The sequence below is a fragment of the Chroicocephalus ridibundus genome, chromosome 14, assembly GCF_963924245.1.
Source record: "Chroicocephalus ridibundus chromosome 14, bChrRid1.1, whole genome shotgun sequence".
In the NCBI taxonomy this organism is placed as follows: domain Eukaryota; kingdom Metazoa; phylum Chordata; class Aves; order Charadriiformes; family Laridae; genus Chroicocephalus; species Chroicocephalus ridibundus.
In genome coordinates this window covers 10513707-10539039 of record NC_086297.1, presented here as the reverse complement: position 1 = coordinate 10539039, position 25333 = coordinate 10513707, and the positions used below count along the sequence as shown (strand labels likewise).

Sequence of the window (25333 nt, the reverse complement as noted above, 5' to 3'; positions counted from 1 at the left end):
CTTCGGTCAATTGCTATTGCAAACTCTAGCATAAGTAAAATTTACTAAAATAATCTAGGAAAGCATGATATGCAGAACAGTCAATTCCTGGATATTAATAATTAGACTTTGTGAACTTACCTATCCCAGTGGTTAATCTTCATGTTAACTAAATGATCAATCATTGGCTGCGTATACTCAGGAAAGCCAGCAATATACACACTGAAAAAGAAAAGTCCATACCGAGAGAGTATAGAATCCACATCTGCGTGCATTTTAACACAAGCTACTCCAAAGATTTAAATCCTCTAGTTTTAAAGCAACCAAAAAAAATTACTTAAACATGCCTTCTCCTAAATGAGATGCAGCTGAATGAAATAATGATGCAGGAAGTATTTTACAATTATTGAAAAAAAGCTAAATGACTTCGTAGAACTCTTTCAGATTCTCTATAAAAACTACTACACATATGAAAAGCTTGACAGCAACAAAAAGCAAATATAAACCTTCAATACCCGTGGTTACATTCTAGAAAACGTAAATGTGTATATTAACTTATAAATTTTTTTCAGATTGGAGAAATGTATTAATGATGTAATCCACAGCACACAGTAAAATTAAGTTAGAGAATGTGCTACATCTTCATAAACAGAATGGTCCAAAACCGAATACAGGTTTTCAATTTGCCCTTTTCAAAAATCCAACAGACACAAAAAGTCAATTCTGACACAAAATTTTAATGCTGCAAAGTCAAGACCCGAGATGTAACACCAGAACTAACTACCCCAGGTAGCCTGCATAACTACCTAACTTTACAGCCAGACTCGCTTTCCAGTCTTCAGAAGCATCAACTATTGATGCTAAGGCCAACAGAAGGGAAGTGAAATGTTTTTTCAGTACATGTGATGTATGTTTAATAATCTTGGAAAGCTAAATAATCAGCAGAACACGTTTATGTCAAAACTGCATGCACAAAGGGAGGAAATTAAGGACACATGGATTACCTTAATTTCACCCTTTCATATCATTTGAGTGATTAACTTTGCAACCATAATAGTGTTCCATTAATATATGTGTGTGTAATTAGAAGCAAAACAAAGACAAAATCCAAATACTGCTGCATGTTGCCGTACTGATATCTACGAATTCATCAGAAGAGAAGGAATCCTGAAATCCACAGCACAGACCTCAGTCACTTGAGCCAACCCAGGAGAGAGAAGTACTACCTACTACTGCTGTGAGCCCTAGAGGGGGATTAGACACTGGGTTTAACTGGTTGCTGATGCCAGCAGAGAAATGAGAAAATTCATTACTCACTTTCCTTTCCCTGTTCTGCAAGAACATACAATAATAGACACACTTCCCCTGCCATATTTGAGTTCTCTTCTCGTCTTTGTAGTTGCCTTTTGGGTGTTAGTTTCAGCACTCACCATTGTTTCAAACCATTTTAATTTAAACTTCCTTGCCCAGCAAAAAGCTGATCTCTTGGGCCATGTCAATAGCCCAATTCCTCTTTCAGTTTTAGTTTATAACTACCTTTAACTACAGCCCTCATCTTTTCTACCCTTCGGAGTATTTAATGCAAGTAGCCTTAGACACAAGTCTAGCTTTCCTGATAAAGTTGCTGGTAAGATCTTTGCATCCCATTCTACTTAGATTAAGCAGTTTCTTCCTTAACTCTGCTTTTACCAAGCCCAGAACTCCTGGAACCACATCATCTCTTTACTCCCAGTTCATATAAAATGGGGTTCCTCTACCTTCCATCCTCAGAAAGAGACCATGGTATTTGAGCTGAAAAAGTTTCAAAAGGGCACCCAGCGTGAAAAACCTGCATTAAAATATTTAGATTTTAAAGCATATAAGCAACTATTTATACACAACATCTATATCATATATATAAATATATATGATGCTGCCTCTCTACAAAAAAAGTACCATCATTTATTAACCAAACCCAAATTCAGCTGTAGAAACTGACACATCTTTTTTGAGCTTTTATTGCCCAAAGGAATCCGGCCGTGCCAACCTTCACAGCGGCACAGCTCCCTCTCACACAGTGGCACAGCTCCCTCTCACACAGCGGCACAGCTCCCTCTCACACAGCGGCACAGCTCCCTCTCACACAGCGGCACAGCTCCCTCTCACACAGCGGCACTACCCTGGCACACAAAGTGTCCCGGGACCAATTCATCTGGGTGGGGGACGGACAGCTAAAGATTCTAGATCCGCAAGATGAACCTCAAGCAGCTTTCTCCAGCTACATAAACAATTACACCACCTAAAGGCATAACGATCAGAAAGGGCCATTCTTCCTACCACATCATAACGATACCCGTTTTCTGTGCAGCCAAATAGATGCTTATGTACTTTTCTTTTGATGTTACTCAGACAAAAATAAGGAAATAATTAAGTATTGACCCAAATAATTACATCCTGCTTGAAGAGCAAAGTGGTAAAGATTTTTTAAAGTAACATAATGAATGAGATGACAAATACTTCACAAAGAAGAGTTCGATTAATAGCTCTTGATTAATAACTTAGTAATCGTGCTACTAACTGCCTAAGATCATTTATAAAGGATTTTAAAATTTATTCTTTCTGTTGCACAATTTAAAGAAAGGCACAAGAGTGGAAGAAAGAAATCAACAGTGAAAATATTTTTTTACTTGGAAGTAAGACTCCTATAAAAACCCTGGAAATCACAACAAAAGAAGTAATGAATGAGCATTTTTTAAAAAAATAACAGATTAACGATTCAGCTCTCCAAAAGTAAGGAGACCACAGCTAGTCTCCAAGCCAAGATTATCAAAGAGAGAAAATAAAAACTGCTTTGTCAATTTTGAATATTTTCAATTTTCCACTTGTACAATAAGCCGACGTTTCAAAAATCCCATTGACACTACACGGATCTAGAGCAGCATCGAATACCAGTCCCCCATCCCAGCTCAGTAGGCGGGAGCTCTGGGGAAGAGTGTAGGAGGAGGGTGTGGACCCCAGAAGGAAAAACAGTAGGTAAAAGGTGAAGATACGTACAGAGTGAAATGATTACGCACAAAAAGGACAATATGGAAGTGGACAGATTAATTAAAAAAAAAAAACAAAAAACAAAAAACAAAAAAAAAAAACAGTCAAGGAGAGGAAAGAGGATTCCAGTGCAAATTATCTTAAACTGCTCATTGGAAGTCACAAAGCTGGTGACAGAGCATAAACCATCATATACCTGTTTGCTATTTCTGTTCCCCAAGAATATAAACTCTTCAAGCCTTTCTAACCTGTTGGCTTCTGAGCAACATGCAACTCCACGGGGCAATTTATCTGCCCTATCTTAAAATGGTCTGAATCACCTTCTGTAGGTGCCGTCTCTTTGCCTTGGCTACGGAAAGGCCAGACACCCAGGCTAGACTGGCTGTCTTAGACAACTAAAGCTAGAACCCAGCCCTCAGTCTTTCTCATCTTCTCATGAGGAAGTGCAATCTTACGTTCATTTTAGTCATCCTATGCACCCAGCTTGCCTCTGAATTCCCCTGACTTCAGCTTTACTGTATTTTCAGACAGCTGACCAGAACAGATCGTAGTATTCCAAGACAAGCCAGTGAGTTATAAGAGCGCCACACCAGTTTCGGTATTTCCCATTACATTCTTTGCAGACTCCATACTGCAGTGATCAGTTTGGTTTTTTAAAAACAGTGCCGCATACTGTGGTTAGATTTTCACTGAGCTACCTATGGAAAACACAAGCACTCAAGTTAAAGGTCTATGCACATAACCACAAATTCAACAGCTTGTGCAAAGTATTTTTTTTAATGGGTTTTAGTTTATTTTTTTTTTACCCGCATCAGAGTCTATCTGCCACCACAACAGCCTCTCCTTTTAGTACAAGTCTTCCAAATCCCCTCGTCTTTTCTAATCTTGACCAGCTTAGACAGTTTTGTGGCACCTGCAAATATTGCCTCTTGGCTGCTTCCTCGCGTAGACAAGGAAATCACGGTCCCATTTTCACCATGTCTTACACATAATAAGCAGTTTGATGCAGAAATAAGAAAAATAAAATTTTAATTTATTCAAAAACAACAGTAATAAACATAATGTTCAGTAAGGTGAAACAATCAGACAAATATTTCATTATGTAAAAGAGGTCCCTCATGTTTAGGAAAACTAATGCTTGCAAACTTACCTTATGGTCAGATAACAGTTAACTCTGTTACCAACAGCAAAATAATCAGCTGCAGTTAGAATGTCTATGCCATGTGGAAAAGTGCCCTACAAACACCATAGGGAAAAGGGGGGAAAAAAAAGAAAATATTATTTAAAAATATAAAATACTTTCCAAATAGGCAACATTATTGAAAACATAAAATATAAAATCAGGTACCAAGAAATGCATCACACGTAGAATACATGGGAGTTCAATTACTTCTATTTGTTTCTACTTACAAATATATTTTGTGACTTATTTATTAATGAACTACAAAACTGCGGTTAGCTTGTTTTTAAAAAGAACACTCGTTCCCAGCAAAGCCTGAAACATTGAATCCTACAGAATCGTCACACTTCTGACATGACGGCTCAAAAAATTCTGGGTTTAGAAGAAAAATTATCTTTCTAAATATGCAGTTGCCACCTACAAACTTTATATATAATTTTTATATAAGCACTACAATCCAGATATTCAGAATTCTGATTGGCTGCGACTGATTAATATGACTAATAAACGCATCACGGCTGTGTTTTGGAACGGAGGAGGCAGCAAAGCCTCCACAAGCCATAATTAAGTACAAATGGAAAACAGCCAACTGAAAGACACTATGCTCACTTACAAAAGGGACAATCATATGATATTTAAGCAATAAGGCTATGTGGAAGTACAGGTTCTGGATATGATACAGTTTTGTTTGTTTACAGCTCACTCATCCCTTCCACATTTGGATACAGCCATGCAAAAATAGTAGAAAATATCTCTAGATCTAAGCCTGAATAATTGAAGAAGTAGATACTGCAGGCAGTGGGAAGTTGTCAGCTACTGTGGAGGTCTCATTCTGGGACGCTTCATGCCAACAGTCCAAAAATCTAAGGGCTGGAATCTGACTGAACCAAGAAGGACAGACAGAACATTTATGGTTTATGCAAGAGACTACCTGCAAGCCCTAGTAACGGTGAAATGAATTTACTCTTCAAAAGCCTAATGAAACATTGATCGGGGGGAAAAACGCACACACAAGAAATACCTCAGCATGATTTATAGCCAAACAAGACGGCACACAATTAAATATATAAGAATGCACACTGTACATAAGGAAAATCACAGCTAAGCAATTCCAATTCTAGCTCCTAGTTGGAGCTTGCTATTTATTACTTGGCTGTAAGCGTGCCAATTTGATGCCATCTCACCGAAGGTGACGGTGCCGCAGCACATGTCAGTGAGACAGCAAAATTCCTGAAACCAAGTTCAAGAGTACAGAGGTCATGGCCAAGGGGAGAGACAGACTTCATGGGAAAAGCTAACAGTTTCTATTCTGTCAAAACACTTAAAACTCACTTCTCCAATGTAAAAGTTTGTCTTACTAGAAGTATGTGGATTTCTCATGATTTAGGTTTAAAAAAATTCTTCAATTTTTTTCAACGTTTTCATGTAGATGAAGTGCAAGTTGCCATGGCTTCTTTTTCTGAGGCCCCAAAAGGCAGCTGTGGGGCCGAGGACAGGCCAAGCCGCAGAGGCGAGGCAGCAGGAACCAGGAAACGAGCCAGGTCAACTTTCTTCTCCACCTCTTTAGTATCGGTGTTGTCACTTCAGCTGGAGAATATGTTTTAGCTCCTTCCAATTCAGAGAAAGGGTGTCTCTTTCAACACGTTACATCCAGGTAAAGAACTACAGAGGGTGTATCCACCAATTAAGTAACCATTTTCCTAGGCAGTAAGGAATGGTTCCATAAGTAAAACTTCTGAACTTCTACAGGGCCAGCTGGAGACTGACAGCATTCTTTATGCCCTGGAAACTTATTTCATGGCAAACTCCTCCTGAACGTGCCAACATATAAGCTAAAATTCTATCTAGAAATACACCAGTTATGGACACATTGCTTAATACCTGTAGCTCTAAAGGAGTAATATCCTGGCTCATAACTCACGGATCTTCAGGAATGCTATCAGGGAAAGCCAGACAGCATTTTAACAAAGATCCCTTACAAGAACAGCTTACTGATAACAAAATTTGCTTTAACCATGCTCATACGTCCCGCTCTGTCACAAGAACCACTAAACCACTTCCCCCCATTCCCCGCCCCACCAAGTTCATATATTCAGCTTTATTAGTTCCTGATGAGAAACCAGGAAATTTTGAACTCCAGGTCTTCACCCTACTTGCCTCTCCTCCAAGGCTGCAAATCAAAGTTGTTTGAGCATTTTAACTACTTAAACGTGAAGTTACAAAGGAACCTACCACAATACTATTTTTCAAAGCACTTAGGTCCCTCCAGAAGTAACAGATTTCTCAAAATATCTAGACGGTAGCATTACGGTACAACAGGCAAAACCAACTATTGAGTTGAAGACTCTTCAGCCTAGTTCACTGTTGTGTCACCAACCACAGCAAAGCCTGTGCAGCACACTTCAGCTGTTCTACTGAAAACCAGGAAGTCAATGAAACAAAAGAATAACCAAAAAATTGCACTTTTCCTGCTTTAAGAGTGTTGCACTTTACAATTGCCGTCATATATGCTGATTTTGCTTTTCAGAATGACTTAAAATTGCCAGGAAGATCATTTTCTTCCAAAACCAGAATACTAGAATAAAACTCACATCTCAGAAAAATATTCCACAAGAACCTGTTTGCTGATAATGAAAATAATTCTTTTGTGACATCCTTTTACTCAATTTCTCTGAAGCCACAGCGTCTATTTTTCATTTTAGGTACTACTGGTTTACAGTAAGTAACCTCCAAGGCAGTAATGAATGAAGACTGAGGGAAGTTACCATACCTGTCTCCCAACATTCTCCTGGAAGGCAGCCTAAGGAACAGAGAACAAACATACCAGAACGAGTTAGGTTTGCTTTTTGATAAACACCAGATGATGAATTCAAAACACACAACAATATAAATGACCCATGGCTTTTCTTTTTTAAATAAAGTAAGCTTTGTCAGTAGAACAAGCCCACAGGGCTTTTTTGTTTCTGCGTCTCTATGTTCTGGTGTTCTTAAAGCTGGATGTTGCATGACAGCAGTTTAAGAATGCAAGTTTATTAAACTAGTCACACCCACAAGAGTGCTTCTGAATAGTGACACAAGGCTTCGCACTGGAATTGAAAGTCAATACCGGCAGACAACAGAAATTGAGACAGCTCACTTTTGTCTGACTACCTCAACATCATTTGCTAATAGGAGGCAAAATTTGATTCTTTGTCAACGAAAACTTCAGACATATGGAGAATGCAATACTTATTTGAAAGATACACATCTGAAAACACGCTCAGACACTGAAGATGTAAAACCTGGTACATTTCTTGTGTTTTGCATTAAATAAACTCAAAATCTTGCAAAATGCAACCATAAAGTTAATCTCTCTACTTGTATGGTATACAGAATAAAACCTACTTAACTCTCTACTCCCTACTTGAATTTTCCCCCTCTCTCAAAAAAGCCAATTATTTTTTGTTCCTTAAAAGGATAAACAGTACTAAGTACTAATAAAAACTGCTGTAGATTTTAACTCTTTTTCAGAGAGAAGATATCATCATTATCTGGACCTTCTCTTAGGGAACGTCACTCTGTCTACAAACACAAATCTCCAGTGATGGAGAGCAGTTAACTGGTATTTAATATAAGGGGGGGTGGGGGTGGAGGAAGTCCCAATCTTCACTGAAAATGCCACAAGAACTTTGTCAGACAGAGCTTCTGTATTTCCTACATAAATACAGTACGCGTGTGGTAATCCACCTGTAAAAACAAGAGGTTAAGTTAGCTCACCAAGGGATCATACTCCACATATGGAGCAAGCGCTCCCGGAGCAGAGGTGGAGCAAGCCCTAATGAAGCCCGAGTCTCTGAGTGCATTTCTGAGGTTACGGCTGGTTCGGATAATGACTGCAGTTCCTGTAGACTTGCCCGGGCTCGTTCAGCTCCTGCTTGCAGTGTATCCATCGCAGGACACGTAGCACAGGCTGACTCTAAACCATTCACCAGTCTTCTCGGCGGGTTTGGGAGCCCACCGTAGCCCACTCGCAGTGGCAGCCCCGCTGCCAGCAGTGGCCTCAAGCTAACCAGTTTAGGATTGCCTCCGGCAGAATGGCATAGGATCTCTGCAGCGCCAGCAGCGTAGATACACCCTTGGGCAACACATACAGCAGCCTTCCAGAACAGGAACATGAGCTGTAGCAATGCCCTTCGCTCGTTCGTTGTTGTTTGCTGTAGCCCAGCTTCTGACACGGTTTTTTTCCCCTCCTTACCTCTGCGCCAACATACACCCCAGCCAGGATTTGCCAGAACATCGTTTCATGTCACCCTGCATCATTTATTTCTTGTTACTTACACGTTAGCTTTAGATCCCCTTAGATGCTGTTGAGACCCTTTTACTCAGCATAGGGAGAGTTCAGCAAGGACTACGCTCTCAACTATCATATCCAGGGATTTAATAGTTTAATCACTGTATTACAATTTCTTTTAAAAACGTACTGCTCATACAAGCGCCTTAAAGATACAAAATCTGTAAAGCCTTTTTTTTTTCCCCCTTCTGTTTTTACAACAGAAACTTTGATATCCAAGCAACGTAAATGCGGTCTCAAACGAAGGAAATTTTTATTCTACCTACAATACATCCGTGGGCCCCGGACTGAAATATACTGTGGCAAAATCCTTGGGAAAAGATGTATAGGGGCCTATAGACAATGTTGCAGCAAAACAGTGAATGTACATAAAGATTTGACACTGTTTGTTTACTTAATGTAGGAATTTTAAAATTACACTGCTGTATTACCATTTCATTTTTTAACTTACTTTGAAGAACAATCATGAAGATCTAAACAATCCAGCAGCATGGCAAAAATACTTAGGATTCATCTGATGTATTCTAAACATCTAAATTGCGTTAATTTACACCTCATTGATTAGTTTATATATAAAAAACATACAATTTCAACCACTGCCTACAAGGATAGATATTAGTATTGCCTTACTATAAATATATTTGTCAATGATTTTGATTTCATTTCCTTGGAAATAGTCTGGTTCTGTACATTGCACAGAAAAAGTTACAAGAAAAACCACAATATTATTCTGCTAAAGCTTTGTGAGAGAAAGTAAAATAGAAATATGAGAATAATGAAACATACTGTTCATCCCACAAAAATGGAAAAAATACTAAAACATTCTCTAAGTCATGAGTTTTAAAACTATCAAGCAGCCAAGAGGAAAAAAAAACCTTCTCTAAGATGTCAGAGCTGAGTGGAGCCCAATCCAAGATCACATATTCATGTGATTATTCCTTATAATGATTATTCATGAAAGAGTTGCAAAAGTCAGCTCAGAATGCTTCTGGAGCTTCAAAAGAACAGTCTTGGTTTATTCTCTCTAACCTCAGGGTTCAAAATATCTCTCTATGCTACTTTGTTTTATTGGTGCTCTGCATTATAATATATTGCATATTGTAATAGATGGAAAATCTAGTAAAACATGTTGTTTATTTAAATAGGTATTTAACTGTAGTAATGACTGGAAATAATTAGGACTCCCAGGTATTTTTCTTCAAAATTGTAGTAATGCCCGGTAAACACAAAATATTTCTTTGCCTGCCTTTCTCAAATAAGAAAAAAGGCTTCAGTACTTTCACACCTAGCCATCAAAACAGCAATTCCAAATTCTGACCAGCTTTAAATTAGAATGTACTAATGAATTAATTAATTTGACTGGAGAGAACTGAACTGCAGAACACTCGATAGCTTGGCTTAAAGTAGAAGGGGAAAGCGAGAAGAAAATGTACTGTATTTTGTATTCGTTTGACATACGAAAGCACAATCTGCACTGATCTTACGGCATTAGTAAATATACCTGGTTTAACACTGCATTTCATGGTCAGACTATTGGTTTATGTTCAAGCATAGCAACATAATGAAGATTACACACGACAATTCGATCAAGCCACTAAAAGTAAGCAGCACACTTAGTCGTAGTGTATGCCACTCGTAGTGGCATTCATGTTAAAAAGAATTCTCCTCTTTATATATATTGCCACTGATTCCTAGGACAATTCCCATTGAGCAAATAAATAATTCACTTTTCACCATCTACACTCCTTAATGTTTTGCGCAGTTCTCAGGAAAGCAAAGCTACATCTGTTTTCCTGTGAGGATTTTATTTGAATAAAGTGACTTAAATTAGCCAAGGACAGTGAAGTTTCTAAACTTTAGGAGTTGAACTTTGGGGGCAAGGGGGCAAGTAGCATGGCTTGTATTCAATAGCTGTACAGCACGTGAAGAATGTGATATCCGTACTCAGTGATGTACAGCATCTTAGCTTCCCTGCTTGGGTCTTAACCTATTTAGACAAAGCGATTTGTGATACGATTACACAAGCAACTGACTCACTTCCCCAGCAATTATGCTGCAGCTTCATTCAACAGCTTAAGCTCTCAAGCAGAGGTGTGGCTAGGAAAAATAAGGATGCTATCCAGGCATCCCTGAGAAATCCTTCTTATGTTAGAAATGCATTAGCTTTCAAAATTTCAGTCAAAAAATAAGACAGACCTGTTAATTAATTTGTATGTTGCAAAGACAGTCTTTTTTTTTTTTTTTTAATGCATTCAGAGTAAAGTTTATTCTTAGGAAATGAGACCTGGTTCTTTGACAGCCATTGTTTGGTCCTGTGTTGGAGTTAATACAGTTATAGGGTGTGGTTTTCCACATTTGCATAAAATAATCTGTTTCATCTGTTGAAATAGACAACTCATACTTCTTTCTTTTTCTTGTTTTTTTTTTTTTTAAGAAAGAAAGTTCAATACCTATAACACACTGACTTAAATTCTCAAAGATAAGATTTTGATTCTTTCTTCTTCTCAAATTCTTTAACCTCTCCTCCATAGATTCCCTTCTCTTAAGAACACCCACACATACTTTTCAATTCTCAACAGCATAAATATGTTCTACAGAAAGATTCCAGTGATTTGGTGTCAGTCCTATTAACTACATAACGGTATCTGCCTAATGGATTTACTAATTTCTTTTAAAAATTCCCAGTCCTACGGAGTTTTGTACAATAACTGACAATATGTCTGAAGGAGAGAGATTATTCTAGAAATTTTCAACTTACCACAATTACAGAGTAACAGCTGATGAACAATTACAAAAGCATAACTTCACAAAGCTTACCAGCTCGGTGACTTGAAACAGACACAGTGTTTGCATGTTATGAATGACCCTTTTGTCTTTGATATTGTGACTAGAAAATGCTAAATAGCTCTTTCTTATATACTTTATCTTATCCATCATGACAACAATACACCAGATTGTGAACTACGGCCATAAATCAAGATGTGAATCTGTGGATTATATCATTTATTCTAAGGATTTAAAAAAGCACTTTTTTGCCCACCACACAAAATATTGCTTATATACTGCAGTTCTACATAGCTAAGTCTACAAATTATTAAATTAAATGAAAACAAGCAAAAAATAACAGAAACATATAATATAAGCTAGAATGTGACAACTTACAGAAGCAGCTCTTCGGCAATTAACATCACGATCAAATACTGCAGCAATAACCAACGCACTGAGGAAATAAAATACTGAGTATTAGTACCAGAAAATATGAGAAGAAATGTGTGACACCATCATTTCAACATTTAGTCTTCTAAGCAGAACATGCAGCATTTCCTCTAAGGAGCTTATTATTTATAAATACAAGCCTAAACTAAAATTTGAGTTGAAACATCCATGTACTTCGTTTCTCTAGTTTGCTGTGGACTTCCCATAGCCTAAACAGACAACTGTCGTCCTACTGTATCAAAGCAATTTAAGGAGTATGCAAATACGTTTAACTGCATAGAAAGGTTTTCTATTTTAAATATAGCAGAAGTTTAAAACTTGGACATAACTATCATCTCTAATGTGAGACTCATACAGTGCAATTTTAAATTAAAACTTGGAAATACAGTTTCTCCATAGCCAAAGGCACAGCAAGCCTTATGTAAGGCTTAAGCAAAACTGAAAGTTAAGCAATGGAAACTTGCAGCTATCTCTACAAGAACTATCACATCCTGTAAGTAACAAATATCAGAAAACAATATGCAAATCCTCCTAAAAAATGACCTGCAATATAAATTGTAAAGCAGCGTTGTTTTGGGTTTTTTTTAAAAGGTGACCTGTAGATACAGAGGCACAGTAATACGAAACTATTTCTTTGTGCATCAAGTCTGGTAACGCTGCACAGGTTAACTCTGCCACCTCTAAAGAACTGCTTTTAAAAGATGTGCTACACAACAGAAGGGGGAGAATATATCCCAGGACACAAAGTCCACAGCTTTAGAAATCCACCTCCAGCATTCAATTAGCTTCAGTGACAAATAAACATCACTTCGGGAGAATCGTTTAAGCAGAAAATTATTCCTTTCAAACTCTGAAACTTTTCATTACATTCCTTATTGACTCCAGGCAAAACAGGAAATAAATACTGGCTGAAAAGTAAACCCACGATAGCTTTTCTTTACCATGAAGATACTAATTACACTGATAATATCAAACTTCCCTGGGTAATGGCCATCAGTTTCCTCCAGTGAAGAATACCACATTGTTAAAATTCCCTGAAATGCACAATCCATGTTGCCTCTGTAATTTCAGTTTACCTCCATTAAGGAAAACAAGAGTCAGAAAGCAAGAACGAAATGAAAATAAACCCCAATAAATTGCTTAAGACAGCTAATGCCTGCTTATTGATACTTGCAATAAGGTTGATACTTGCAAGGTTGTCCAAACGATAGCGATTGGAAGAGCAAGTGTTTAGGAAGCATTCCATTAGGAAGCAGCATACATGGCTAACTCTTGAAAAAGCGCTGGGTCAAACACATCATCTTCATACCACGTTTGCTAATTTTCTTCTCTGGCATACAGAGAAACTTTTAAAAGGACTTTTCATAAGTACCTAGTTTTAATGATATGAATAGCTCCAATAAATCTTTTCTAGAAGAGAACATTCAAAACTGAGGAAGTGGTTGAAAATCATCCTGGAAAGCAAAAAGAAACAAATTTCTGCCCGGCCTTTCTAATTATATGGACTATAAGATAAAACATTACTTTGTCAGTTACGCAATATTTCAATATTGTTCTCTTCTGAGGAAAAACAAACAAAACCCCAAAACTCCAAAACTCTTCATCGAGCCTGAAGTCTCAGAATTCAGAGTGCTGCCCTCACTGTGTCGCAGGTACCCTGACGTTAAGTGTTACAGGGTATTTCAGAAGAGCTGTGCTGGGTCAGACCAAAATCCTTCCCAGTCCTTGTCTCGTCTCCAACACTGGCTCAGAAGAGACACTTCGGGATGAGCGTAAGGACATACATACTAAACATTAACATACTGATCTGAAAGATTATGAAGTCTTTTCAAACTGGAAATGTCAGAAGACTGTCACTGGACAATAAATACTGCTCTTTGAATTTCATATTTAGACTTAAAATGTGGTTTATTAAATATAATGGAAAACAGTTTCAGGTTATTATACACAAGAGTTTCTGGCCAATATTTCAGTTTATAACAAATTATACTTTTCTGTTTTTTCTTATTCTTCTGCTATCTTAAGACAAACTTGTATAAGTAAAACCAGCAAAACAACATACTGTCTATGCGATGCCACCTGAGTTACTCAGTGCTGGAACTGAATACCATGGTTAAGAAAAACAAAATAAAAAACCCCAGGACTTTTGTCATTGCTCCTGTAGCCTCATTATATTCATAAATCATACTCTAGTCACTGCTGTTTTATATTAATCCTTTTAATAAAAGTATTTTAAGATTATCAAAATACACGAATGATTTTTTGAAGTTAATTCCTATTTGAAAATGCAGGCACAGTGTGCCGTACCACAGGGATTAGCAAGGAAAGCAACATGCCTAAGATGAAACATGTCTAAGGTGTCTTCACCTGTCTGCTTTGTCGTGGGAGTTTATGTGATACTCCACCAGGATTTCCTAACATAAAGAAACTGTTTATGTCAAACAAAGTGGAATTTTTTTTTAAGCTAGCTAAAGAGTCATGCCTTGACTTGCCTGAAACGTACCACACCTGACTACTAACAGGTAGAGCAAAGAACGGCTTTGCATCTTGCAGTCTCTACGGAACACCTTTTCTAGTTCCTTGAGGAATATTTAGCCTGTATGCACGACAAGCAGTTAAGTATACAATAAACACAAACGGACTTTAAAAAAACAAGCTGCAATTCTAGCAGTCAACTAGTTATTCTCCCTTTCTCCCCTATTCTTTCCCCTCCCCCCCAAGTACTCCCTTAACTGGCTTCAGGAAACGTTAAAAGGACTCAAAAGTATGTTACCGGCTCACTTCCTTGGACCAACACCGATCTCATTACCTTCCCCAACAAGGCAGAGAGAATCAGAGCAGAGGCCAGCCAGGTGACAGACATCAGAACACAGAAATATCAGAAATATCTGCTGAGCCTCTCCTTATAAGCACCAGAGGTACCAGACAATAGATCTGAATTTCCTTTATCACCTGTAGCAGGTACTTCTAGTCTATACTAGTCCCAAGCAGCAACAAGCTTATCCTATTGCTAACCTCTGAGAATTTGCTCCTTTGAATTCAAACACACCACCCCGAAGCTGCAAGGGAAAAAACAACACAAAAAAACCCCTCTCAAACCTCTTGCCAATTTGGCACAAAACCAGTTTCCTTCCTGATCCCAAAAAAGGGAAAAGTCTAACTTGTGACAGGGCAGAAGACTCTCCTCCCTACTATACACGAGGGAAAGGAAGGCACAGTAATCATCACAAGTAGAACGGTTTTGAACAATCTAAGCAAGTTAAAAAAGAAGGCAACCTGAGTCTGTTGAGAGCTGCTGCTGCGAATAGCCCTTTTCACACCCCTCCCGTCATGCCGGTACCCCAGCTGGACTGGCTACCCAGTGAGATGGATAATGAAAACAAATTCAGGCTCAATTAATTCTTCTTTTGCTACATCTTTCTTTTTTTTTTTTTTTTTTTAAAACCTGAGATGCTCCCCCATTCACTTTCTTACATGCAGCTGTGCTACACTCAACTGCAGGAGCAAGCAGAAGAGGCAGGTTCAGCCAGCACTACTCAGGGGAAAAATCCCTTCACACCAGTCCCACATTTAACGCCTCCTGTTCATTTAGGCAGGGAAAAAGTCTGCAGAAAAGGAGAAATACAGCGACCATTCCAACACTTCCACACTGCATGCTTTCATAGTCCCTCTCACCCAGCTCATGCTCAGCTCTTACACTTTCTGCTAGCCACCCAACGTCCTACAATCTTCAGTGGGTTACTCCAACCCCAAAGTTCTGGGGTACAACGATGAAATGAAAGTAAACACACATGTAGAACAGAGCATGAAAATGCTGAGAATAGCAGTTAAAAATGCTGCTAGTAAAAGAAAAAAAAAGAGGCATATGATACTCCTGCAGGAAGTAACTTTACACAAGTGCAAGACACAGTACGCACACAACTCTCTTCTGAAGGCAATATTCAAGTACATAAAAGAAAAAAGCTATTCTCAATATTTCATCATGGTACAAGATGTAGCTTAAAGCAACGCTTCAGATTTCCCCAATTCTGCAGGACAATCTTGCCCTGGAGCAAGCTACATCATTCATCCATAGCCACACCTGCCTATTTTTTTTTTCCCCTTCCCTCTTCAAAACCAAGGCAGCACCGCAGGGAAGACAAAGCCACCTGCACTCCTCCACTCTGCGCACGGTCTGTCTTACTGTGCTGCTGAACGGGGGATAGCAATTACATCTTTCTAAATAACGATTCATTTATTGATTACCTACACCATCAAATGACAGATAAATGAAACTACATTCTGTGTATGCAACAGTTCCAAATAATTAAGATAGCCAGCGATAATTTAATCACTATAATTGTATAATAGAGTACAAGTATGTTTTCCTTTTTATTTTTTGTTTAGGTTTTAAACAAAACAGCTCCGCTTCTTAGCGTGCACCTGCTGCTTTACAGACAGTAACTTCCACACCCAAGGGGGCAAGAATCAAATTACCTGTATTTCCAAGTTATTAAATTATGTTTAACTTTCCTCATAGGTAAGCTCAAAAAGAGATAATGCATGTAGAGACTGGGAGAGAAAAAAAATCTCTGTCGAGTAGTGCTTTTATAAAGATATGCTTGAGTAGCAACTTCAGTACACGCAAGTACTTCAAAATGTAGTAAGGTAATCCTGCAATAAAAGTGAAGTTTCATCTACTTTGCCAAGAATTTTCCTTTTGTGGTCCTGTAGTTTGAATAGATCAGGCAAGGTTTTAGAAACCAGTTTAACTAGACTTTAAAAAAATAAATAAGCAAATGTGAGTAAGTGTATCTTGTTGAAATATGGATAGGGAAAAAATACTGACATGTAAAAATAAGAGCAAGTACTAGTAGAAGTACTCTCGGGTGAGTATTTCTAGTAAGTGTTCTCTAACTTTTTTCTTAAAAGAAGAATGGTACGGTCAGGAAGGAAAAGGGCTGATCTACAACAATCTAAGCTTGTAACTTCAATATTCTGACATTTCATCACTTAACAGAACAGTCATAAGAAAGCAGAGAAGAAACAGCTATCACTGAATACGGAGTTTCTTTTAAAACATTGTCACAAATTTTACTAAAAAAATATGAGTTAATGCAGTTTAAGGCGATTTTTCACTAGTCAAACGTGAAATACTTATCTCCCTTGACTACAGAAAACAATTAGTCTTTCTATTATATGCCGGTACAACTTTGCAAGCAAGAAAACGAAAAAAACAAAAAAACCAAAACCAAAACCCACCAGCAAATTACCCCTCTGCTTTAATTTGTAACTACTGTACCACAACCTGAATGGGTCACAAGGCAGGACCCAGTCAAAGTAGCGTAATTCTTCCATACTGTTGGTACCCCAGTGAGTTTCCTGCCAAAACACACTAACATGTGCCATGACGTGAGGCAGGAAGACATGAAGCAGCTCAACACCTCCCAGCTACCACCAGTGCGCTCACTCTACCACGACGACCTCCTTGCCTTTCCAGTCGGAGCGTAGCACCCAGCTACTCCTGCTCCAAGGGCAGCCCTACCTGCGCCCCCCCGCCAGTGAAACACCAGCGTCACAGACTGTGAATGAACGCTAAACCAGTTGCAATTTCTAGCACCAAGACAAGCAAACATTCAGGATCACTCACTGCAATCACTCATTACATTTTTTTTTTAAGGAGGTAGTAGTTTTCCCTTCAGGTAAACAATTTCTTATTTTTCTATAAGAATCTAATAGTTTGTATTCTTATATAGGCAGATGTTTTTGCTGTGTAATTCAGCTCACAATGGATATTATGTACTTTGTTTCAAGATGCTGAGTTCTGCATTTTTTTAGGGTAGCAACAATTTGCTTGTGGCTAGAAGTATGACTCTTCTTTAAGTAAAACAGTGACACACCTAAGGCTAGATTTAAAAAAAAAAGCTGTCTGTAATTATCGGCTTGCTGACACAATAGGTGAAACTGTGTGTCATACTTTATTTGAATATTTTTTTTCACCGTTTCTCTTTGGAGTGGCAATCCTACCTTCAGCAGTTTATTATATGCCGAACATAACTACAAGGATTTTTAAGTAAAGCCTTAAGAGAGTGTTAATACTTGCTAAAATACTGTGCAGCTTTGTTAGAAAACTAAGCATATACAAACCACAACACCTTACAACTGATCATAAGCAATTCTCAGCCCCCCCCGCCGTCCACCTTCTGTTTCTTTCCACTCCATCAACTTATTCCAAACAATTGAAGTTGTCGTAGCTGGCACAGCCACACTGTTAATTGCTATTACTACCGTAAGTAGAAGATATCAATTATTTTCACTTGACATTTTCCTAAAAAGAAAAGAAGTATTTGTTTCTAGAACAGTCTGAGAGCTAAAAGACGGGAGCTTCTTCAGAAACACGGCATCCTTCATACCTGTCCACAAGTTCCCACTAGCAGCTTTGTGACAGTAAAACAAAATATCACAAATCATGTAAAATTAAAATGGCGAGCTTGTACCTAATATATGGAAAACAACATTGCTTTGCACCATGGTAGGGTAAAAGGAATAAAAGAAATATATTACTCAAAGAATCATGAACAGAAGAAAAATTCTGATAAACAGAACAGATCAAAATTCTGCTAAATAAAAGGCTTATACACTCATACTTTGTCTTTTTTAAGTTTTACAACAAACAAGCTTGCCAGACCTTAGAAGAAACCTTAAATTTGTTCAACTAAGTCAGAGGAAGGAAGCAGAGGATTTATTTTCATAAGGTGCTGATCAAACCTACAAAAAGCACCAGTTTGATTCAAAACTTTAGTATTAGTATGGCTATACTCATCCTGAAGACTTCCTTGCCGCAAGTATTCCTGTAAAGATAGCAGTAAATAACTGCCCAGCTGATAACAGCCTGTTAGACGCATTTGTTAACATTCTGTGCCTTCACTGCCACCCTCACCTGTGCTGGTTTGATTAAAAATCAGAATACAACCCAAGATGTAATCACATGATTATTTCACTATGCAAACACATATTTAGGTGCCTTTATGTTAAGAATTTCATACTGTACATAATGTACCGTGTGCTCAGCTAGAAGGGAATTAAATATGACCCTTCAGAAGAAAATAATTCCTTAACAACTTACTATGGTAAACAGCGTTACTTCTAGCATGCTTAAACTAAAGAAGTCTTGTCCAGAGCACTGCATTCTCTTTCTGGAAGTCATAGAATCACAGAATGGTTCGGGTTGGAAGGGACCTTAAAGCCCACCCAGTGCCACCCCCTGCCCTGGGCAGGGACACCTCCCACCAGCCCAGGTTGCTCCAAGCCCCGTCCAGCCTGGCCTTGAACCCCTCCAGGGATGGGGCAGCCACAGCTTCTCTGGGCAAAATATTCCAGGGGCTCACCGCCCTCACAGCAAAGAATTTCTTCCTGATACCTAGTCTAAATCTCGCCTCTTCTAGTTCAAAGCCATTACCCCTCATCCTATCACTACATGCCCTTGTGAAAGGTCCCTCTCCAGCCTTCTTGTAGGCCCCCTTCAGATACTGCAAAGCTGCTCTAAGGTCTCCCCGGAGCCTTCTCTTCTCCAGGCTGAACCCCCCCAGCTCTCTCAGCCTGTCCTCACAGCAGAGGAGCTCCAGCCCTCTGAGCATCTTCATGGCCTCCTCTGGACCTGCTCCAACAGATCCATGTCCTTCTGATGTTGGAGTCCCCAGAGCTGAAGGCAGCGCTGCAGGTGAGGTCTCACCAGAGTGGAGTAGAGGGGCAGAATCCCCTCCCTCGCCCCGCTGGCCACACTGCTGGGGATGCAGCCCAGGAGCAGTAATCCAGAAACAGCGGATGGCATCATGTTCTAGCACAGCTTGGTGTGACAAAACTCTTCTACTTTAGTCTGTATTCTGTTGTAGATGAAACATGGTCAAAACAACATGAAACTGCTTTATCAGAGACACAAGGCTAAGATGTCTTAGAAATTCTGTCTGCTCGCTTCGGAGAAAAGACACGACAGCATAAAAAAAAAGAAGAAAAACACCATCTGGCCTCAAGAAATTTGACAGCAGGTTCTCAGACAGAAAGATTTTATCAAGGTCTCAAAAAATCCCAGGAGCACGTTCCACACAGATAAGAGACATTGTTATGTGACCCTGCAATAAAGGACGAGCATTGGAAAGTGAGGATACGAAGGATGAAGAACATCAGAGACCAGCAAGGGTATAGTACATTGGGATCAAGGAATAAAAATGGATATGTACAGCTTACAGACTGTCCCAAACACGTTTTAAGAAGAAAAAAGAAGTCAACGCATTCTCTGGGAAACCTGCTGAGTTAAGTAATCCTGTGTTTCCAAACAAGGCTGTTGGGATGAGATAAACACACATAGTGATTGAAACCATTCTGTCAGCAATCTGGAAGCAAGGCGGCCCCTAGAAATAGAACCAGATATCCAGGGCCACAAATCACCGTACAGTCCAAACTTTTTTTTTTTTCTTTAAAAAAGATAATACTAAATGACTACAGATCAAAACCCCTCCAATGGAGACAAAGATGCCTAAGTTGCTACTATCAATGGGTACATTAAAAGTCTGCCAAGAAACTGTTAGAAGCTACCTCTTTGTGTTTGCAGTGCAAATCACCCATTAAAGACACCTTGAAATGTCAGCCAGTGTGCTGCCAACAAAAAGACTAAATGCTGAAAAGAGAATCCCACAAGACAAGCAAATAGGAGGAAAAGCAAGGGAAGAAAGAAAAAAGAAAAATGTAAAACCAATTTGCATCTGCAGAAACATCCTCTGTATTAAGGGAAAAGCTGCACCAGGTTCTAGTCCACCATTGCAGTACGACAGATTTTGATGCGGGCATCCTTTGAAAGCAACTCCCCAATTTTAGAGTGGTTTGTTATTTCTGCCTCTAGCACACAAACGTTCCAAATCTTTTTAAGCTTCCTAAATCTGTTTCGTTGAGCTAACCATAAAGCAAGTGATCAAGCAGACAACCCCCCTGCCACAAGCCTCCACCAATTTATCTGAATCTTCTTACAGTGAATTTCTTTGTTTTTCTTACGACAGATAAACAGAAGGAAATTAAGTCGTCACGCTTGATGAGGAAACATTTAGATGCATTTCAATCAAAAAAGTTAAACTCATCATACTACAACAGGAAGAAATTTTAGGCTTCAACATTTACATGGAAAGGCAACAGTATTCTTTGTCATCACCATCCCACCCACATTCACTTCTTTGTCTTTGTTTACGATATTCAGCAGATGTTAGCATGAATCAATGAACTTTACGAAAAATTATCATAGAGAAACAAAAATATCCATTCCTTGGCTAACAATATCCAGACATCAATGAATTTCATTCATGTTATATGGGACACACCAGCTATTTTTTAAGCATGAAGATATTTCCCCTAAATGGATGTATCACTTTTGGTCAATATCTAATTTTGAATGTCTTAAAGAGAGACCATTACTCCTAGATTATTAACTCCTAGAAGACAGAGAATTAGACTACTAGATTGACTTCCAGCTCCTTCCTAACATTGAATAGATTTTAAAAATTAACTGTAAATAGCTCTGTTTCTTATTGCCACGACTTACCTTGAAATCTGATTAATAAATGGTATGAGTTCTGCAGGATCATAAGCACGAGCAAAGGCCCAGCACACATAGCACGCTGCATCTCGCACATTGGAACCCACGCTGCACGCCCCTCTCTTCTCGTCATATGTCAGCGCTTTCAAAATGACCGGAACAACTGTTACATAAAAAAGTGCATAAAAACAACAATTAGGACCACACAGTAAGCCAAAAAAAAAAAAAAAGGCATAAGGGCTTCCAGTGATCATTGCAGAAAAGACACAGGGTGGAGTTGTGTTCTGAAAGAAAAAGAAACCATGGCTCTTAATGGGTGCTAATTTTGAAGTTTATTAGAAAGAATAGTCGTGTTTTTTAATACAGTATTTAGCTTCTTTGCCAGTAGCAGGTAATTTTTTTATTCCAATCACATGTAATTCAATGAGAATAAAGCAGGTGTTACATAAGAAGTAACACTGATATCATTTATTACTCAGTGACACACGTTCAGAAGTCAAAGTAATTTTAAAATGTAAAATTTTCAAGTGTCCACTTTTTAAAGTACAGGACTTTAAATATTATCTAGAACAGCAGCATCTATCACTAGAATAAAAAATTTCTTAACAAATTTTCTTAAGAAATACATCGTAACCACCATAAAATAAAACAATCAGCATTGATCTATTACCAGGCAACATTTATCACAGTAGAAGTCCTAATAAACAAATTCTTCTTAAATAACAATGCTTGTTAATTATCAATATATCAATCTTGAAAGGGACTTAAAAGTACAGTTTTTGCGTACTCTTAAATCAAAATCATATGTTCAGCATCATTTTTGCATCAGGCAAGGCAGCAGTGATATTTTATTCCCCGTAGAGCTGTTATTCTGAGTGACTTCAATGCAGTGTTTTAAGCTTGAACCTATCAGCACTGCCAAACTGCACAGATGTTAAAGACATAATATGTATAAAACTGCAATATAACCTAGAAATGCAAACGGGTAGGCTTGACTCTCATTTCTGCTGAGACATCCAAACCAACAGTAGCGGCTACATGCCTCTTCACCAGCACAGAATGATTTAATGCAAGACCAGAAGCCTTTGATGAAGAAAAACAGTATACCAAAAAAAAAAAGAAAAAAAGAAAAAGCCAATGTCTTTTTTTTTTTTTTCCTTCCTATCAGCCATGTTAATTATATCGATTTCACCAACATATCAGTTTTTGTTAGACAGTGAAGAAGTAAGATGGAGATACTTCTATCCTCAACAGCAATACGGAATCATGCACTGGGCTTCCGAGTGTACCCAAAAGGCACATAAATTGGTTCTAATGCCCAAATTTGCAAAAGTTGTCTCATGAGGCTCAGTAGAGAGATTCAAGACAAAAGCAGCTGACAGCCATACTGGGAAGGTGCCTTTTATTTCTCTGTCACTCTTATTTGAGGACAGGGAAGAACATTAAAACACAGGACAACATTTAACAGGAACTAAACGATGCCCCAGACTATTAATGTCACACTTGATGCATCCAACTAGTCACAGGAATTGGAAAAAATCAGCAGCAGGAATACGCTGTGCTTCTGAATGGAAATAATATACTGTGTACTCCTGAAAATATTGTTTCTCCTTACTGACCTAGAAAATCCATCCTCGACTGTCAGTGGCAAGATCTCTTTAATGACATACATACCCCAGAACAGAGCTTCATTCTGGGAGAAGACTGGCATTACCTGTGTTCATGAAACAAATCACGATCCAAAAATCCACTGTAGGATACCTGTCTCATCCCAGGCAGCTCTTTGAAATGCATTACCAAGCATTGTTTCCTGATTTAATGGACAACCTGAGAAATGCCAAACTGAGTATGTTTTAGCCAATAAAGGCTGAAAAGCCACAGACCTCAATGTAACGTGTCTCTGAGGCAGATTTCATTGAGGGAGCCCCAGAGGAATTGTTGTTGCCCAGAGCGTAAGCCCAGGCTGAGCACTGGAACATGATCCCGCTGCAGTGGGACAGCAGGAGGACACAGCTCGTCTTTTATTTTACTTTTTAATCGTATTGGGAACAACAGCGAAAGCAGAGTAGGAAAACATAAGTAAAGGTAAATGAAGATCCCAGAATCTTATCACAAAGGCCTTGTAACACAGGTACTGTTATTATAAGTAAGTGACAAAAATAAGCTTGGGAAAACAAGTAGATTAAGAATTTTGCTTTCATGCTTTATATCCCCATCAAAACTACAGAAGTCAGTAAAGAATTTCTATAGATAGCAGAGTTTTCAAAAACATAAAGAGGACTTCTCTTACACAGTTCTGGCAATATACTGCCATAGTTTAAGAAATACTGTAGGCATGCAAGGCTCCCCGGAGGGATTTCTTTCCGTATCTGCAAATCCATATATATATATGTCCCTGCCCAGGACAAGGGGTTGGAACTAGATGATCTTTAAGGTCCCTTCCAACTCTAACCTTTAAATGATTCTATAGATAATCTGAATATCTCTCTCTCTTGATGGCATGTCTTTAATAAATGAATAATGTCTGTAGAAACAACAGCCTCTAGAAAAAAAAGAACCCAAACCCAAACAATTTCTCTCTTGATTCTCCTTAGAAAATACTTGTCAAAAGGTGATCCTATTGAATAAGAAATGGGATCACTGAACTGTATTTCATTAGCAAACTGTGCCTGGATATACTTGAGTGGATATAATCACTAAATAAACTTTGATGTACAATTCACCACTGTATGACTGCTACCTTAAACAAAAAAATACGCAGAACAACTGCAGAAGGAAAGTGTTAAAATGGTATTTAAATTCATTTTAAGCTACTAAAGAAAATAAAGCAGTATCCAGAGGGATGGATAAGATGTGACTATTAGGAGCACAAGCACTACATGGGGAAAAAAGCAATTCCCATTCAGGGACAAAGATGGATGGGGATTTGGCCACTTCCCAGTTCCGAAAGAAACTGCAATAAAAATCTTTAAAAATGTTGACTAGCTCGTTTTGAAAAATGCTGCATCAACTGATGAAAAAAAATTGAATTAGCTGGTTCTACAGGAACACGAAAACAGAGCCAAAGGCAATTTTGCAAAGCTGCTGCAAATTTCCTTCAGCACAGGGTGATTTTACTCCGGCTGCTTTAGGCAGCTATGAGTGTGCTCCCATCTCTCTGCGCACTGAAGGAAATATGCAGTAAAGACACACGAGCAGCCCCTCATATTTGTGTTGTCTGTATAAAAGAAAAAAACCACATTGTTTCAGTTAAGGGCATTAATTTCCCAAACAGTAGTGTCAATACCAAATAGCACCTGGTTTATCAGGGTCAGTCTAAGACAGAGATGATGCTGCCAGGGGTCTTTAACAGTAGAAACTAAGGAAACGCCAGGAAAAACAGCACTATTACCCCAAGCAGCTCAAGCTTTCCCCGTCATCTCACAGCAGGCCTTTGGACTTGCACCTCTTTGATGTCCTGCTCCTGCGCCTTTGCTGCTGCACAAGAAACAACAGGACTCCAAGTCCAGAGAGCAATGGGGGATAATACAAAGAAAAGATACAAAAGTGGACATTTAGAAGGTAGAAGGAACAGGGGGGAAAAAAAAAAAAAGTGAAGTATGCAGCAGTAAAGGCTAAGTAAGTATAAATACTACAACTATAACAAGGGAAATACTGATCTAAGGGTCATCTGTTAAAAGTTTTTGTGCTCTCACTGGTAGAATAGTTACTGGTGAACTGTGGACTATGGGAAATAGTTGAAAAGGGGGGTCCAGCATTACATTTCCTGTTGGTGTTTAAAAGTGATAAAAAACCCCAAAGAAATACTACCAAAAATTCCAGGTTTCACTTCATTCTTTACCCTAGAGTTCTTCAAACACGACGCAGGTTTTTTCTGCTGTGGCTTCCTGCAGCGTCAGAAGAGCCTGGCTGCAGGGAGTCATGAAGGAGCACGACAGGCAAAACCATCTGCAGTGTTTAGTTCACTGGAACTGAAACACCTTAGAAAAGACTTTCCTAATCCACAGTTTGACAGACTCCATGTTCACATTATCTCATGTACACT

At 38.6% G+C, this 25333-nt stretch overlaps 1 protein-coding gene across 1 annotated transcript in view; it reads right to left on the bottom strand.

Moving 5' to 3' along the window:
- The window catches only part of TBCD (tubulin folding cofactor D), a 128221-nt gene that overhangs the window by 51917 nt on the left and 50971 nt on the right, over positions 1 to 25333 (bottom strand). The window contains exons 15-19 of the mRNA XM_063351632.1: positions 21295 to 21451; positions 11676 to 11733; positions 6954 to 6983; positions 4154 to 4239; positions 121 to 201 (exon numbers count right to left, since the gene is read on the bottom strand). Coding sequence (XP_063207702.1) covers positions 121 to 201; positions 4154 to 4239; positions 6954 to 6983; positions 11676 to 11733; positions 21295 to 21451 — 412 coding nt within the window. The remainder of the gene's footprint in view (positions 1 to 120; positions 202 to 4153; positions 4240 to 6953; positions 6984 to 11675; positions 11734 to 21294; positions 21452 to 25333) is intronic.